The 16,766-nt window shown below is 35.1% G+C and overlaps 4 protein-coding genes across 5 annotated transcripts; 2 read left to right on the top strand and 2 right to left on the bottom strand.

Annotated features, from left to right (window-relative positions):
- The first annotated feature begins 343 nt into the window (after positions 1-343).
- On the top strand, positions 344-3,392 carry LOC139781311 (pyridoxine/pyridoxamine 5'-phosphate oxidase). The gene is made up of 6 exons (XM_071720203.1): positions 344-560; positions 1,645-1,801; positions 2,030-2,129; positions 2,208-2,261; positions 2,405-2,604; positions 2,951-3,392. The coding sequence occupies exons 1-6, from the start codon at positions 416-418 to the stop codon at positions 3,114-3,116; spliced, it is 822 nt and encodes a 273-aa protein (XP_071576304.1). The 5' UTR covers positions 344-415; the 3' UTR covers positions 3,117-3,392.
- LOC139781181 (histidine protein methyltransferase 1 homolog) lies at positions 3,106-4,760 on the bottom strand. Of its 2 annotated transcripts, none has more exons than XM_071720102.1 (6): positions 4,573-4,760; positions 4,164-4,403; positions 3,883-4,043; positions 3,581-3,816; positions 3,397-3,460; positions 3,106-3,327 (listed from the first exon to the last, which is right to left on the bottom strand). In XM_071720102.1, the coding sequence occupies exons 1-5, from the start codon at positions 4,616-4,618 to the stop codon at positions 3,442-3,444; spliced, it is 702 nt and encodes a 233-aa protein (XP_071576203.1). In that variant the 5' UTR covers positions 4,619-4,760; the 3' UTR covers positions 3,106-3,327; positions 3,397-3,441. The 2 variants fall into 2 exon arrangements, with proteins under 2 accessions (XP_071576203.1, XP_071576139.1); XM_071720038.1 differs by having other exon boundaries at positions 3,397-3,512; positions 4,573-4,755.
- Positions 4,761-8,038: 3,278 nt separating this feature from the next.
- LOC139785929 (peptidoglycan recognition protein 3-like) lies at positions 8,039-15,179 on the top strand. Its single transcript, XM_071725362.1, has 7 exons — positions 8,039-8,249; positions 9,736-10,062; positions 10,423-10,661; positions 12,751-12,934; positions 14,028-14,191; positions 14,477-14,639; positions 14,735-15,179. The coding sequence occupies exons 1-7, from the start codon at positions 8,135-8,137 to the stop codon at positions 14,917-14,919; spliced, it is 1,377 nt and encodes a 458-aa protein (XP_071581463.1). The 5' UTR covers positions 8,039-8,134; the 3' UTR covers positions 14,920-15,179.
- Positions 14,934-16,130, bottom strand: LOC139780846 (uncharacterized). The gene is made up of 4 exons (XM_071719581.1): positions 16,003-16,130; positions 15,735-15,877; positions 15,528-15,653; positions 14,934-15,416 (listed from the first exon to the last, which is right to left on the bottom strand). The coding sequence occupies exons 1-4, from the start codon at positions 16,049-16,051 to the stop codon at positions 15,288-15,290; spliced, it is 447 nt and encodes a 148-aa protein (XP_071575682.1). The 5' UTR covers positions 16,052-16,130; the 3' UTR covers positions 14,934-15,287.
- Positions 16,131-16,766: the final 636 nt, after the last annotated feature.

Raw genomic sequence — 16,766 nt, 5'->3', positions numbered from 1 at the left:
CGTGCTAATTACGAACCTACCTAGAACCTACGTTTTGTCCGCGCCATCTAATGAGAGAATAGAAACAACAATTTCAATGACGGATTACTACATGGATTTACGAGACGCTATTTTGAGGCCCCGAGCTTTTTCAATCGCAAAAATTACATTTTTTAATACTTTAAAAAGTTTTACAGAGTATTAAAAATAGTGATATGTAACATTCTTGAAGTGTGTCCCTTAACTTCTAATTTTTAGCAGCTTGAATAGGAAAAAAATGTGTCTGGCCTATACGTGACATTTTAAGTAGCTTCGTTCGTTACTGGGTGATCCTATCATGAGATAGTGGAAATTTCTGATTTTATCAGGACATAGCTTATTACGTTAAGATAACGCTGACGGTACCGCTCCTTTTTCCCGTTTGAGTATTGACTCGATGCGTTCCATGCATGCGCGGTTAGCGTCAGTCGCGCTTCGTTCGTGCAGTAAGTCGGTCAGCTGTCCCGTCGTCGAGCAATTGGGCGCACGATCGTGCAACGTCATGTCGCTCCGGAATGAGAGTTACACCGTTGACATTGGAGGTAAATCAATAACCGCCATACTGAGCTGTCAGTTTAATACGATATCATGAGGCCTGTTCGTTTTATCTGAACTTCTTGCACAGTTCATCCTCTTTCCTCTTTTTCTTTTCACGTTAATTGGAGAGAAAAATAGAAAAGATGAACTGTGCAAGAAGTTCAGTTAAAAGGAACAGGCCTACTAATATTGCCAAAGGTTAAATAATTCCATTATTACGTACATACATACACAATCACGTCATTATAAGAAGCGAGAAAAATATTATGAAAATTCCTGCGACGTGCATTAAAATAAAAATGCTTTTCAATAAGATAGCGTTTGTAATTGATAGAATAGAGTTGTAAAATATACCGAAAACTCTTTTTTCATCCACATATATCAAACTAAATTATGCCTAATTAAGGACAAAAACAAGCTGTTTGACAATTGCCGAGGTGAAATAAATATTTAAATTTACATATTAAATTATGACAAAATGGGAGTTTCGGTATTAATACTAGGACAATTTTAAATGTAACAATATTACTCTAAAACGAAAAATAACGCTGTACGTCACAAGAATAATTTAGCTTTTTAACGTCATTTTTCACGCCTTTTAGTTCACAATTTTGCCAAGTAACGCTGTGTATGCGCTATCAACGCGGACTTGGCAATCGAGTCAGCAGGAGCTTAATTCTTAAACCTCTTTAAACCTACATTTTCGATTTACTTTTGACCTTATACATATATGCTATTCTTATATCTTCGTGCTTCTCTCTTATTATTAAAAGAAAAACAAATAAAAAATTTGGCAATTATATATATATTAATATAAATATTTATTACCAATATTTGCACGGTTTGATATTTATTCTTACTATCAACATTTTTGTATGTAAACTCACTTTTTCTTTCTCGTTATACTATTTATTATAGCACACTCTATAATTAATAATTAACCATATGCTAATGATTAATATAAAATTGCTAATTAAAAATAATAATCGAGAAGTTATTTGAAAATGTTCCGAAATTAAAAAGTATTTTCTTTTGCTTTGAAAATTTATTGACCTACGATCTTTCATTCTTATATAATTTTTCCTACAGATATGCGAGTAAAATACAAAGATAGAAACGAGACTTTCACGGAGGACAGTTTAACTAGCAAGGAGCCTATCGGACAGTTCAAAGCATGGTTCGAGAAGGCATGCAATACTCCACAAATTATGGAGCCCAATGCGATGTTTCTTGCAACAGCAACGAGGTAACTTCTTTTCAATTTTTCAGTTCTAAAATACGTCTTGTAATAAAATTAAATATAAACACATATGTCATATGCGTTATTGAGAAAGACAAAAGATTTATGTGGATAGAATTGGCAATGTTTTACACAGTCTTTTAGTTAATGAAATTACCAGTTGCGCAAGAGAAAAATAAGAGTTGTAATAAAACTAATTGTCAATACATTCACGTAACTTGACAATTGTTGCAGAGATGGCGTACCATCCGTGCGCGCGGTGTTGTTGAAAGGCTTCGGCACGGACGGCTTCAAGTTTTGCACGAATTACGAAAGCAGGAAAGGCCGCGAATTAGTGAGTTCAGATATTTAATTGATATTCACGTGATACCAAGGAGACGAACAAATTTTGTATTACTCGGTTTATTTACAGGCTGAAAATCCAAATGCCGCGCTGACCTTCTACTGGGAATCTCTTAACCGAAGCGTACGACATTTATTATTTTTTTACACCAGGTTTAATTTTATAAATTGCAAAGTTTCCAAGATAGAATTATTTCTTACAACAGCGCTTTAATCAATTCTCCCGTCATAATCATTTTGTTGATTTTTTACTACCAATTATTTTAGGTACGTATCGAAGGTATCGCGAAGAAAACCTCGGCGGAATATTCGGATCGTTATTTCCAAAGCCGACCGTATGGGAGTCAGATCGGGTCTATGGCCAGCAAGCAAAGCAGCGTGATCGCTAGCAGGCAGACTCTCATTGTGAAAGAAAGAGAGCTGCTTGCACAATTCCCAGAGAATCAAGTTAAAAGACCTGCCCACTGGTAGGTATAATTAAAAAATAATTAATATATTATTGGTAAATCATTATATATCAAATATATGATTGGAGGACGCGCGTGTAAAACATTGACCGTTTTTCTAATTAATTATTTCGAATATAAAGGTTTCTTACACGAGAAACACGTATAAAAGCAAAGAAGATTAATAGTCACGTGCGATGGCACACTGCCATACACTCTCCGCTTCGTTTAGCAACACTAATACATTTAATATCGCTGACCTAACCGTGAATTAATAGCGTCGTGCATCTGCCACGTGTATAATTTCCAAATTTAGATCATCGTTTATTTGTAAAGATCGTTCATTATATCAGATATTCTATTTCAGGGGCTGTTATCTCGTTGTGCCACATTCCGTAGAATTCTGGCAAGGTCAGAGCGATCGTCTTCACGACAGAATCCGTTTCAGACGTCCAAAAGCGGACGAGAAAATAGACAATATTCTCTTGCACCAAGGAGAGGACGGATGGGTTTACGAAAGACTTTCGCCGTAGAAAAACATTTATTGACCAACTTAATGGCTTTGCGTACACAAGAAGAGAAAACAGTTGAACAAATCTTGCTGCGGAAGAATCGCTATTGTTGATTATTGCAACATTCCGAGCCGATACCTCATAGTTTTACGAAGACAATAATATTATTCACTAGACATGTGATATTTTTCGTGGGGTTTCCTCGTGAGCTTCAGGATTTCTCTGTTTACGCCTAAAATGTATACAGTCGATATCGTCGAATATCGAAAGAGAAATATATTTAAAATTAATTGTTAATCACCATCTTGACTTCTCCACACCGATTTGACGTCGAAGCATCCGTCCTTCAAGATGAGATTCTCAAACTGTCTCGTCCCACCACCCACGCCAAAATAGTAGGTTTTTCCAGCGACAAATCTAATAGAAATCACCCGTTTCTAAACTTTTGATATAAAAATGAGGCATCAGTGATCCAATGTACTCACACAGTGCCGTCGTCTTTTAACTTCGTCTTAAAAATCTCGTACAATTTTTTATGATTGTCCGAATTGTAGATCGTTTCGCTCGTAAAGATATAATCGTACTTCTTATTTTCGTCGAGTAACGTCGCGAGAGAAGCCCAGTCCCCGGCATAAAATTCACATTTCGTCAGTACAATCGTACGATCGTCAAAATTCAATAGCACGTTCGGAATGGTCACGGATCTTAGCACTTCGGCGTTCTACAAAACATTATTATCGTTAATCGCGGCCCACTTTTCAGAGTGACAATCACAAATCATACGAACGTAATCTTGGAAATGGACCACGGAATTTTTGCGAAGAGATAGAAGCCCAATCAATCCAGCACCGCATCCTAAATCCATGACGAGTTTGTCTTTTAACTCGATCTCCTTTTCCAATATATATTGACCCAAGTCGAACGTGCATTCCCAGATTTTTAACCCGCCTTAATTGCACAATAAATTTTTAACGCGTGTATTAATGAAATTTCGGGAATTCGAATAAAATTTAAATTGTCAGTAAAGCCTAAGAAAGCTTTAAACAAATTTTAATTAACAAAAATCACCTTCGTATTTCGCTGGAATGAGATCGGAATGTTTCGACTCGGCCTCAATGATATTCTGATAATTTTTATCAGTTAAATCCTGTGTTACTTTATCAGAGCGAATTAACTTTAGAGTGCAACCAGGAAACACTTCAGTTTCTGCATAATAATCAGCCTGATATCTTGCTCCGATTTGTTCGGGCGTTATTTCGAGTTTTGTAGCGGAAATCCATTCTAATTTCTGCTTCTGTTCGCTATCCTCTAAAATTATTTAAATAAAATAAATAACTCCTTTGCGCGTGCATACTTCGTAAAAATTGAAAGATACAAGTTGAATTTCGCGGGAAAACAGTTTCACAATGCTCTAACCTCAAATTACGAACAGGCACGTGTGTCTCTAGACTTATCCCAAAAATATGATTAGTCGTACCTTCAACAGTGCCAGCTGCATCTTCCGCAAATCCAAACTTGAACATTTGTTGCTAAGTTTAAATTGTGAAATTAGAAAGCTACGCGTCTCTGATCAAATTAAAATACTAGACAGGGTATATATCAATAACTAACGTTTCTCAGTGTAATGGTAAGCCGATGGTAACCCAGAAAACTACTGGACCACTTCTCGAGCTCGAACATGCTTGGAGAAACGCGACACCTGGTATATAGTCGTGCAATTTCTAGCACTAGCAATTAAGACAGCACCAGCAATTTAAAGAGTAGCATTATATGTATGTAATACTTCGGAGTTTATAAAAGATGAAGAATATATTTGCTGACAATGTCAATACTGTCTTATTGTAGCACAATCTTATGATGCAATACTCGAACAAGTTGAACTCGATGCTAAGTGGATCCATTGAAGAAATTTTAAATCACAATTCCATTGATGCAAATATAGTAACTGCTGTTGTATTTGTCTGCTCTTTGTTAAAGAATTTTATCTTGATACATTTGCAAGATAATACATTTAAGACCAACGTATTGCGTCAATTCATTTCTACGAAAAACAGAGATGGGGGAGAGAGAGAAAGAGTCGAGAAAGAGAGAGTATAGCGTTTCCCTATTTTTCTACAATGATGTAGTACTTGATCAAATTCTCTATTATACCTGATTATTGCCTGATAATGTGACAATTTTCCGAATAAACAATCATTAACAACATCAACGATTATCATCGATATCGCTCCCGATAAGATTGATTCTCGACAATAATTTTATCATTTGTAATTTCAGGAGAAAAATGATGAATTTTCTGAAGAAATTTTTTAAATTATTTGTTCGTTTTAAATTATTATCGGGTGGTCTCGCTCTTATTCACTCTTATATTACAAAAAATATTATAAAAAGTAAGTAACGGCCGTTGCTTCGATATTTCAATTGTATGACTTGCATGACGTTCGGTTCATATCACGTTACATTAATTACCACTATTTTATCGTTCAAGTAGTTATTGCAATTGATCACGATGTTTTCCTATAAATCCTATAATTATATTTTTCATGTAATCAGTCAGTGGCAATCGTACGTTTCGCGAGTTTTTTAAATCGTTCTCTAATTAATTTTTACTGGTTTGATAACATCATTATTCGCGACTACGCCAATGACTAACGATTTTATCACGATTATCTAAGACAGTGATTTGTATATACTCCGTTTTTTCAACTTTTTTTCTTCAGTAATCATGCTGCATCACCTAGCGCCTATTTCCGAGGATAGGATTATACTCTTCAGTGCATTCGTGGATCTCGATATGAAATTAACCTTTCGACTGCCGGAAAAGCCACTTTTGTGACTATCAACAAATCTCGAAATTCTGTGCATTGTGTATGTTATTTATCTAGATAAATTTTTGGGGAAAAAAAGGACACTATTTTAATGAAAAAATGCCGGCAGTCTAAAGGTTAATGAGTTTGTTAATATATCCTTAGTTACATCCTTAGTTATATCGTTGTAGGAAATAGAAATTCTTTCGAGAAACAACCTGGCGAGATATTACGAGAATTACGTCAATGATAAACAGTCGCAGGAAACAATTAGTTGACAGCTAGATGACAGCGCACTATGACGGGCAAACAAAAGTCATTCGACGCCTTTCATGAATAAGGCGTTATCTCAAAATCACACTCTCGTAACACGGATAACGATATATCCCCTCATTATGCATTGATGGTTATTATTCCGAGCAGAAACAGAATAAAAATTTCTACGTCGACACATATTTTGTCTACTGTAACTCAGTGAAATCGAGTCTGTCATGTCGAGTACAAAACAATGTTTTCGTTTATTTCAATTATTTTTACTTCATTATTGCAGCGATGATTTCGATAATTTCGATGTCATTAAGTTACCAGCAATATTATATATATGAAAGGTACAAGGGAAAAACGATCACTTTTTGTCGAAATTGATCTGATCATGGCTATCTTGTGGCATGTTTCAAAGAACTTTCATAATCTTATCTGTTTTACTCAAGAATGCATTTACAATTCATTAGAAATAAGACCATTAGAAAGATGTACCGTGCTGGGAAAAAACGGTCATAGTCACGCGCTTAGGGGAAAGAACCAACAGAGTCTAACATACAATGTAAACATTAAGGCTACGTTCCGATATTCACTTAATTTTGTACTAATTTTTTTCAATAGCTTCCTAAGACATCTGATGTCTTGAAACTTAAAATTGCGTTTTTTTTTTTCGAAATTACTCCGGATGGATCGGACATTGATCGTCTTTCCTCTGTACCCTTCATATATGTAGATTTGTAAGAATATCTGATGCATAATTTACCATTCAAATATACAGGCAACGATATATACATACATATATACATATATTGGATAGAGTCAATTTGAGCGTAGTTCTGTTTGTGCAAATTGCATCGTATTTCCATCAGAAGACAAATATGTTATTATCTGTCAGATATTATAGATCAGATATCCAAACGCGCAAAATAGCAAGTCATTAATATTATTCACATTATTCGTAGAAATGTATGGGCATTTTAACAAATTGCGCGCTGACGTTATTTATCAAAAATTCTCAATCGCTGTGAGCGGTCAAAATGAAAGAATAATTGAAAAGCCGATTCACTAAAGACTAAATAGAATTTTGTGTTCTGTATTACTGTCGCGATATTGATTAATTTACGTAACTTCTAGATACCGTTATCGTCACGGTCCAATTTGATAAGACTGTGCAACTCAAGTTCATCGTAACCAGTAACTCACGTAGAGAAAAACGTACTAAACTGCATTAATAAGAAAAATATATATACGTATAATAAATCCGATCAATTAATAAATAGTAGTTCGAGACTTCGAAATAATCTTAAATCTGACTTTAACGCATTTCACCCGCATTTAAGTATTAGAAATGCCGCACTCAAGTTGAAGAAAAAGATAATTTTTTTTTTTTTTAGACAATGAGTTTATATCTTACACATTTTTCGGTTACTTGCTTTATGAAACTTTTTCAGTACCTTTCTGTCTCCAACTTTTTACAACGTATAAACGCATAAATGTTAATAGCATATATTTATCATTTTGATATATGTATATATATATATATATATATATATATATACATGTCTCTCATGCTTCTTTTTTATGTGATTATTTTCACAGTATAATTTATCGTCAAATTATCGTTACTCAATCACTTTGTCAATCTCATTAATCTCAATCATGTTCGATTTCTTATCGCGCAAACAGCGTAATTCCACGTCCTTCCGCGTTTCGATTGCAATCGCAGTCGATGCAGCTATTGCACGAATTTATAGCGACAAGCATCTCCTCCATGAAGTCGTCGTCATTGTCGACGTTGTGGTCGTTGTGACAAACACGCCGAAGAGGGGATAGGGTTAAGGGACCAAACGGGTTGATTCTCAACGACTCCTCCGAGGGGACTTCCCGGTTATCGTCCGGTTTAAAAGCAGACGGCAACACGATGGCTACCCAGTTTCATTTTTGACGCGCGCTGTAACAGTGTCAATCACTATGAGGTCATCTTCTTACCTCATCCGATTGTCCACGCTATGCGCCTTCGTACTCCTTCTCGAGTACGCGGTGCTCGCTATTCCCATTGACAACACGAATTTCATCAATGCAACCGGTAAGCCACTCGGGAATCAAAGGCTTCGGTATAAAAAGTATATCATATTCTCAAAATTAATTCTCCCTCGTCGAAGAAATTGCGTGACATCGATGGTAATATTGTGGAAGACCGTGCAATTAGATCGTGTATTTATAAGAAAATTTATAATAAATATGATAAATTTAAAGAGCAATCTTTATTGTGTTACTTATAATTAAAATAAATATTAAATAATCTACAGCAGAATATAACTTTTCCTAAAACTATTATTCGCTCTTACGGTTTTTTATATCAAGCCTTTAATGGTTCTCTTTTGATTGCTCTTGTATGCGTAAATCAGAATCTCTCGAAAGGTGTCTCATACTTTTTCTATCCGATAAGAATAAGAAGTGCTTGCTTTTTTACGTATATTTTTTTATGTGCATTAATTTTTTTAATAAAAAGGTATTGCGAATCCGCAAATATCCACGCCGAATTAATTTTTATTTAACCTCGACAAAGCTCGACAAGTTCAAAGAGATCTGCAATTTTTCGAAGGCGTATACTCAACTATCATGCGTCACCTGCATGCAAATTAAAATGTTTAATCATCATAATGAAGTCCACGTTTAGATATGATAAGTATAATAAATGCACGGCTCACAGCTACGAAACTTTTGCTAAAAGTACCTACATTTGCAACGAAGCATTGGCGTTAGCGACTTAGTGACTGTCCGGTTTTCTAGCAACAGTGTTACAACGCTATAAAATTAAAATGTTTAATTAAAAATTAAAACAGTTGTTTAAAAATAATACGCTAACATGATACAGTTATCGGTTTGTGCGACTTCGCGAAAATGCATAATCGGCCATGCTAAAGTTCGAAAACCTGTTTACAGTGCTCCTATGAAAGAAAACCGTGTGTGACAGTTTTCTCTTTGAAGTGCGTTACAATATTTTCTGCAAAATTGTTCTGTTAAGTCGTATATCATATCGATAAGTTGATTTGTGCGATCGGACGTGCATCGAGAAAAAGTGAAATTATTCGAGATAAAACATGCGTTACAGTAGCAACAAAGAACAATTATGCGCTCCTCGTGACAAGCGCGCTTCGATAATCAGTTAGTATTTTTCCAAGGTTTTTCCAAAAAAAGTCCGAGCCGAAATTATTTTACAACTCGGGAATCCGATCGGGCAAACTATCACCGTATCTCAAGGACAAAATAATTTCTGCACGTTAGAAGTACATTTGCAGTTGCGCAACTAATTGCTGAAAACGTGCTCGCTAATTAGTTGACTCCAATTTATACCTGCGTGTTCTGCGCGACGATGCAGGAAAATCGTAATTTTTTATCATTATTATTATCAAGAATTCATAAAGCATTAAATAGTAATTACGCACGCTATATAGTTTACGTACGTTAAATCTTTCCGTCGATCTTTTAAGACCGTCTAAGTCTTCGGAGAATTAATTTAATTAGAGAGTAATTTATTAAAAATAACGAATGGGTTTCCGGTTCTCCAGAATGCCCGAGAATCGTCAGCCGAAAGGAATGGAAAGCCAGGGAGCGTCGCTGTTTCGAAATAATGCCAGTAAGACCTGTACCGTACGTGGTAGTCCATCACGGCGGTACAGATACATATTGTTACGATCAGGAGTCGTGCTCCGCGATCGTTAGAGCCTACCAAAACTTTCACATAGACGATCACAACTGGTGCGACATTGGCTATAGTTTCCTCATTGGCGAAGACGGCAACATCTACGAGGGTCGTGGTTGGGATTACGTTGGCGCGCATGCACCTGGATACAACACCCAGAGCATCGGCATGTGCGTCATAGGAAACTTTACCGGTAATTAAGACATTACAAACATGATTAATTATCGCTATACGTAGACTAAATAACGTTCCATCAAAAAAAGATTAATAATTTTGGGAAAATTGTTGGAAATAATTGACAATTTTTTTTGTTGGAAAATCATTCTTAGTTACGCACCAGCCTCTTGCTACAATTAAGAGATATTAAATTGCATTGATCAAGGAAGAATTACTACTTAAAATTACTACTCACAAAAGTGCTATCTCAAGTTGACTTTACTTTAGAAAAATTCGTCTTTTCTGTAAAACAACATTCCTTGAAATATCGTATCACGAAAAAAACGTCTGCGACAGAGGATTCATGTGTGACGCACATAAATGTATGATTTCGCAGGCCGTCTTCCGAATGCGGCTGCTCTAAAGGCGTTGGACGAGCTGATAGCTTGCGGGGTTTCACTTGGCAAGATAAAGGTCAACTACAACGTGATTGGTCATCGACAAGCGAAGGCGACGGAATGCCCTGGCACCAGCTTTTTTTACAAGTACGTAAAAAATCTTCCCGGTTGGACTGAGCATCCGAAACCTCGTAATTCCACTGACACGAAGCCGATAGTGCAAAAGGACGACACCGTATAGAGAAAAACAGCAAATCGGACACTACTCTATAACGGAATTCCTAGATCATTGTAAAATAGACCGCAATTACAATGAATCCTAAGTATAGAACAAAGATTTGACGTAACAAAGGACTGTAGGTATCGCAAAATTATTTATTCTTATTAGAAAAGATACTTACAGTTTACAGTCGTATATTTCGTTTTCCATTTTTTTTTATTTATAAAAAGAGTTTGATAGTTTCGCATGATTATGTCAGTAGCTTCTAAAAATTCGCTTACGTTATTTGTTGTTAGTAAGCGAAGTTTAATTTTATATTACGTATATATATAATAGTTTTTCCAGTATGTTAGGTACTGAATATAACTGTTGCTACCTCTGCTATTAGGTATCATTAACATTCTCGTTGTCATGAACGGTCGTTTAAATAAAAGAAAAACGACTTTCTCCGTTTCGCGAAGGTGATTCCCCCGATGTACAAAATGACCCCGAATGCTAAGACTCTTTCCGCACTAACTTATTCATATATGTATATATATATGTATGTTACTATTTATATATGTAATAATAGTTAAGACGCCATCGATAAAACTGTCATTAGGTAAAAAAGTTATTAGGTGCAAAGTTTATGTATACGCAGTGTTTTAGACATATCCTTAAAAAAGTCAAACGAGCTGTCCTAGGGGATGTGTCACAAATATCTCTCACGCAAGTTCGACAAACGAGATCAATGCCACTGTCGCCTTAGTTCGCGTGCAAGCCGTACTTTTAGATGGCTATGCTCATTACAACGATATATGCTCTAAGGTCACGGTCTTCGGGTTTAATTAGCGACAATGGTGATCGAAATATCACGGTGCTGCACACGATTGTCTCTGACATAATTTCGCATGGATTACTCCGATAAAATCTTTTCAGGTACTCTGTTCCATAATGCATATAAATTACGATCGCGGATTTCATGGATATTGTTTAGTTAGCAAATATATATTGAAAATGCAAACGATAAGATTGTACATATGTCTTAAAAAAAAAAATGATTTTTCGATCGGTAAAACTGTTTTTTGCAAATTGCGAAAATTACATCTGAAAAACTAACCTGTTTACTGCATTTCTCAATCTCGCCAGCGCAGCGCAGAAAACAACGAACTTTACCACCCGATAGTAAATCTGAAAAAAAAAAACGTCAATTTATTAATCAATCACGAAGAATAATCATCTCTTGGGAATGCCCTGAAAAACACTGTTTTGCCGAACACGTGAAATCGATAAGATAATAGGTATCGTGCGTAATGTAACATAATCGTAACGTCATTACCATATATTGTTTTTCGAGCAAAGGTCAGAGAGATCGCAAGACACAAGAATCCCGAGTTATAGATTTGTGTAGTGCGTTTCGTTGCTAACGTTAATCAAAGTTTCGATCAAAGCGCGAGCAAATAGAAATGTTGATACACATTTGTCAATATTAATTTTATGTACATCATAATATATGATTAGGTCAACATGTGCGATTAGCTCGTTAGTGTTCCTTAAGAGAGCCTGTTTTTTTTTTAAGCAATACAAATGATTAGCGACATGCTATCTCTTATATTTATCGTTTTTATTCATATGCATTTAAAATATATGTATGTGATCGTTGCGTTGTTTCGCATTTGTCATTAATTAATAATAGATAGTTTTGTATATAATAGTATTTGTGTACAATAAAATAAATCTGTATTATAATACTATTACAATAATAAATAATTATTGTATATATCGGATATATAATTATGTCAAATATTTAAGTATTCCGTTACCAACCATTTCGAGATTTGTTGTTAATAAAAACATTACCTAATTAATTATTTAATAAATTATTCGAATGATAAAATTACAAATTATTCTAATGGATTACAAAAATTTTTTCGTAATAGATGTAAATAAACATATATAAATTAATATTCCAATTAAATGATTTCAGCACTATTATCGGTGCTAAAATTCCTGTTAGTTTGTTTCCCCCCTCCTCACTCGTAAGTCAGATAAAAACTCGTAGGGAAGTCCCGTTTGGAGAGCACGTCAAATGTGTACGTATGTGGGTACACGTACATATCTATCATAGGCCATGTGGACAGAGATCGTGTCCCAGGAGCAATATATATCTTCAATCAAATGCTTATATATTACATGCCAAGTCACATGCGGCATCAGTATCGTTTTGCAAGTCAAAATGTACATCGCGACGACGACGACATTAATCTTCGCGACGGTCTACGTGACATTCATCACCCAAGAGGCTGCTGCCAGTAATTCATTAAATATATTATTTATGCCGGGTGTTAAGCCGTGAATTTCGTCTTGTGTCTTCGTGGTCATCGAAATTTTTAGAGATATTTCTCTCACAGTTGCGTGTAAAAAGTGAAAGAATGTTTTGCGTAAACATAGCAAAATTTTTATTCTTAGTTTCAAAGACAGTTAATATGAATTAATTTTTACGTAATAGTAATTGCAAGTAATCGCGCGATAAGATATAAAATTATTGTGAAAGTAAGTGCTATTGATAAATAAATTTTCTATTTTAATGCCTCTCTTCGTGTTTTCTTGATCAATCAGAACTTATTATACTACGATTCGTGGAAAAATACTAATTGTTGCCGATTGAATGATTAATAATGTATATTTGCGCGACAAGAGTGTTAAATCTATTTGCATAAAGTAAAATATTTACCACATGACAAATTATTATGAAAGCATCTCGTATCTAGCAAGATTCCCAAGCTATTACGTCACAATGACATTATTTGCGTTTCAAATAATTTCTCCCACAAACTAGAATACGATAAACACAAATAAAGATAATTTCGATAATGTATGCGAGTGAGAAATGTTTTGACGTAGAACTACGTCTTTCCCGGAGGGGGGGGGGGTAACTTCGGGTGCACGACTGCAACGTTTTCTTGCAACGTTTTCTTGCAACTTTATAAATATTCTCTTATATTCTTATATTTTCGTGACAAGTAAAAATTAGAGGCATGCATGTAATTATCCTATAATAATATTCATTTCATTCTTAATATTCAAGGATTCAACTCGTGTTTGAGAAACAATATTGCTAGCCGAGTGATATAAAGTATTCACGTAAAATATAAAGATGACATACATATAAAAAGCATGTGGACATATAATTGTTTATATTCGTGCTCTAGAAAACAACAATTATATACAATACAGTTTTATATTCAAAGTTCTATTAGTCTATTAAAATAACAATTTTTCTAAATTTACTTAAATAAATTAGATTTTAGAATTAAACTTTAATCAATTAATTTAATTAAAAGTTGCTATATTTTTACATTAAAGTACAATCATTGGTTTCTAATTTTAATTGCTTTTTTTTAGATAACCCAAACATCATTTCTAGAGCGCAATGGGGCGCTAGAGCACCGAAACGGACAGCTTTAAATCTGAAATCAAACCCAGCGCCTTACGTGATTATTCATCATTCGACTGGCTCCGGTTGTGAAACTCAAGCTATATGTCAGTTAAAAGTGAGACAATTCCAGGTAATTTACACCGTGCCTTTCTTCGCGCGTACACTTGACGTGAGACACTACCATGTCTCTTGATCAGAAAACAAAATTTTTTCTGGACAACAAATTTTTGAATAGTTGAATTTACAATTCAATCACGCAATATTCTATATTATAACAAGTGTATCCTCTATTAAATAAAATCGACGCTCTATTAAATAGAATAGGATTTCTGCTTCTGTTTTTATTTTGTGTTTTAATAAATAATGAATTTAATGATACCTGGATATCACAACAAGTATCAAATTTTATTTCAAGAATGATCACATGAACAGAAGAAACTGGGCTGATATTGGCTATAATTTCCTAATCGGTGAAGATGGAAACGTTTACGAGGGTCGCGGATGGGACAAGCAAGGCGCTCATTCTGTACCTTACAATAAGAAGAGTATCGGAATTTGCATCATCGGAGATTACAGACGTAAGTAATGTCATCAGAAATCACGGTGTGAATTTGTTATTAGTGTTGTTTGTACGTGTAATGTGTATTTCTCTAACGTGCTTTCTTCTCATTAGACCGAACACCAAACGCAGCGGCGGTACAAGCAGTAGCTAACTTGATCGCTCATGGAGTACAAAACCATAAAATAAAGAATGATTACAAGCTTCTTGGGCATCTACAAACTTGGACAACCGCATGTCCCGGAAACAGTCTTTACACAATGATAAAATCGTGGCCTAATTGGTCGCCAAATCCATAAATTAAATATAAATAATTTTTACGTACGGTGCATAATGACAATCCTTTTTATCAGTCGCGATCGGAATGATCGTAAACATGATTTCGTAATCGATTGACAATTATACGGATATTTACGATGTTCGCAGCGTACTTAACTCCATAAACGTCAAAATTTTCCTCATCATTAATTTCATACTAGTGTATATCACTTTATCGAACTATAATTAATATGTAAATATTTGTAAAAATAAACCAAAGTCTTTGATACATATAAAGAAATATGATTTAATTCAATTCCATTTTTACCAGCATATCTTATTATAAAATATTAATTAATAACAGTATTATTGGCGATTAACAATCAAATACATAATTTTTATGTGATTATTATACATGGACAGTAACAAGGCCATTAAGGTAGGTATCATAAGTATCCTCCTCGGTCCTGACACAAATTTCCAATCTCGAGAAATCGAGTGCGACATCATTGATTTCGTAATCAATTTGGTCCCTTATCTGAGATGAAATAAATTATTTAATTCTTTATATTCTCAATATGGATAAATATCACTGCTGAGTTTAACACTCTTGAAAATATAGAGTAGCAAACGTGATATGATTACGCACCTGCAGGTGAATTTGTCTGCCGAATTGCTCATTCAACTTTTCTATGCACACTTTCGTTCCATACGGAATACCAGACCTCAAATTACCGGCGACGGTGACGTAACGAGCGCGACCATCAAGGTGATCCTAAAACGGATTTGAACATAGCAGAGAGAATAGTTCGCAAATCATTTTTGCATCCACACTACGTCTGTCATAACTACGAACCTGGAGAGTATTCAACATTTTTCCTTGGTCGTCTAGGTGATTACGTTTATCGTCTGTCCCGAATACGGGATAATATGCGGAAAGAGACACGTTGTAAAAAGCATGTCCCATACATTTCAAGTCCGTCCTGTTCAAGCTCCTGTCTGAAGTCAATGCTAATTGTAAGCCTTAAGTATTCGAGAGCGAAGTTATAAATATTTGAAAAATTTAATCACTAAAAATAGGATATCTTAGCGGTATGTCAAATTGTTAAGAGTAACTTGCTTACCAGTAGCGAGAACCGTGGAAAACAGAAAAAGGACAAAAATCGCAAACATTTTCGTAATCGAATAACGCAACTCGTAACGATCTCGCGGCAATAATCGTTCTGACCGCCGAATGACCAAGTCCTCTTTTTAAAGCTGACCCACCTTGATACAACGGCGAGCGGAATTTGCTAACGCTTGACAATTTACTCAATCGCTTCCGAATACATTCTAATAAATAAAAGGAATCGAAATCACCGTGCACAGCATATATACTGTCCTCCTATGTAAATTGTCCATCACATAATGGATCATGTAGCACATAATAGCCGGCAATACGAAACACTTCCTTACGCAACACATAATTATAGTTCATCTGCTCTAAATTTCAACATGTCTGAACGGGATCGATTATTTGTACCACGTTAAAAGTCGATTATCGTATAATAAAAATAAAATTACATTGTGCTCGCACATTACGTTATAAATTATAGATTATTGTTTTATCAATACATCTCATGGCTTTCTATGATGTCAGGAATATTTCATAAAAATATATTTACGCACGCGCGTAACGTCTTTTTCGCGAGCTTCTGAACGCGGAACAATAAATGTTCGGCTATCCAGATGGGCCATTAAAAAGTTTGATTGTCGGTTCCATGGCGGCATTATGGCACCGAAGCTACTTTCGAGCTATACCCTCGTAAATAATATAAGACTTGAGTGAACAGGACACGTGGAACACTATGCATCGTCAGTCTTATGAAGTTGCTCGTAGCTTTCGAAC

Source organism: Temnothorax nylanderi, unplaced genomic scaffold, assembly GCF_030848795.1.
Source record: "Temnothorax nylanderi isolate EJ_2023f unplaced genomic scaffold, tnyl_v1.0 TNYL_tig0001_pilon, whole genome shotgun sequence".
NCBI lineage: Eukaryota > Metazoa > Arthropoda > Insecta > Hymenoptera > Formicidae > Temnothorax > Temnothorax nylanderi.
This window is presented reverse-complemented; position numbering and strand designations above follow the sequence as displayed.

Coding starts and splice junctions, on each gene's coding strand:
- LOC139781311 (XM_071720203.1), top strand. CDS start 416: ATGCGTTCCATGCATGCGCGGTTAGCGTCAGTCGCGCTTCGTTCGTGC. Junction 561..1,644: donor TTACACCGTTGACATTGGAG/GTAAATCAATAA, acceptor TTTTTCCTACAG/ATATGCGAGTAAAATACAAA. Junction 2,262..2,404: donor GGGAATCTCTTAACCGAAGC/GTACGACATTTA, acceptor CAATTATTTTAG/GTACGTATCGAAGGTATCGC.
- LOC139785929 (XM_071725362.1), top strand. CDS start 8,135: ATGAGGTCATCTTCTTACCTCATCCGATTGTCCACGCTATGCGCCTTC. Junction 8,250..9,735: donor GAATTTCATCAATGCAACCG/GTAAGCCACTCG, acceptor CCGGTTCTCCAG/AATGCCCGAGAATCGTCAGC. Junction 12,935..14,027: donor CACCCAAGAGGCTGCTGCCA/GTAATTCATTAA, acceptor GCTTTTTTTTAG/ATAACCCAAACATCATTTCT.
- LOC139780846 (XM_071719581.1), bottom strand. CDS start 16,051: ATGTTTGCGATTTTTGTCCTTTTTCTGTTTTCCACGGTTCTCGCTACT. Junction 15,878..16,002: donor TTCCACGGTTCTCGCTACTG/GTAAGCAAGTTA, acceptor CATTGACTTCAG/ACAGGAGCTTGAACAGGACG. Junction 15,654..15,734: donor AAATGTTGAATACTCTCCAG/GTTCGTAGTTAT, acceptor AATCCGTTTTAG/GATCACCTTGATGGTCGCGC.
- LOC139781181 (XM_071720038.1), bottom strand. CDS start 4,618: ATGTTCAAGTTTGGATTTGCGGAAGATGCAGCTGGCACTGTTGAAG. Junction 4,404..4,572: donor TGCAGCTGGCACTGTTGAAG/GTACGACTAATC, acceptor AAATAATTTTAG/AGGATAGCGAACAGAAGCAG. Junction 3,817..3,882: donor TGGTCCATTTCCAAGATTAC/GTTCGTATGATT, acceptor AATGTTTTGTAG/AACGCCGAAGTGCTAAGATC.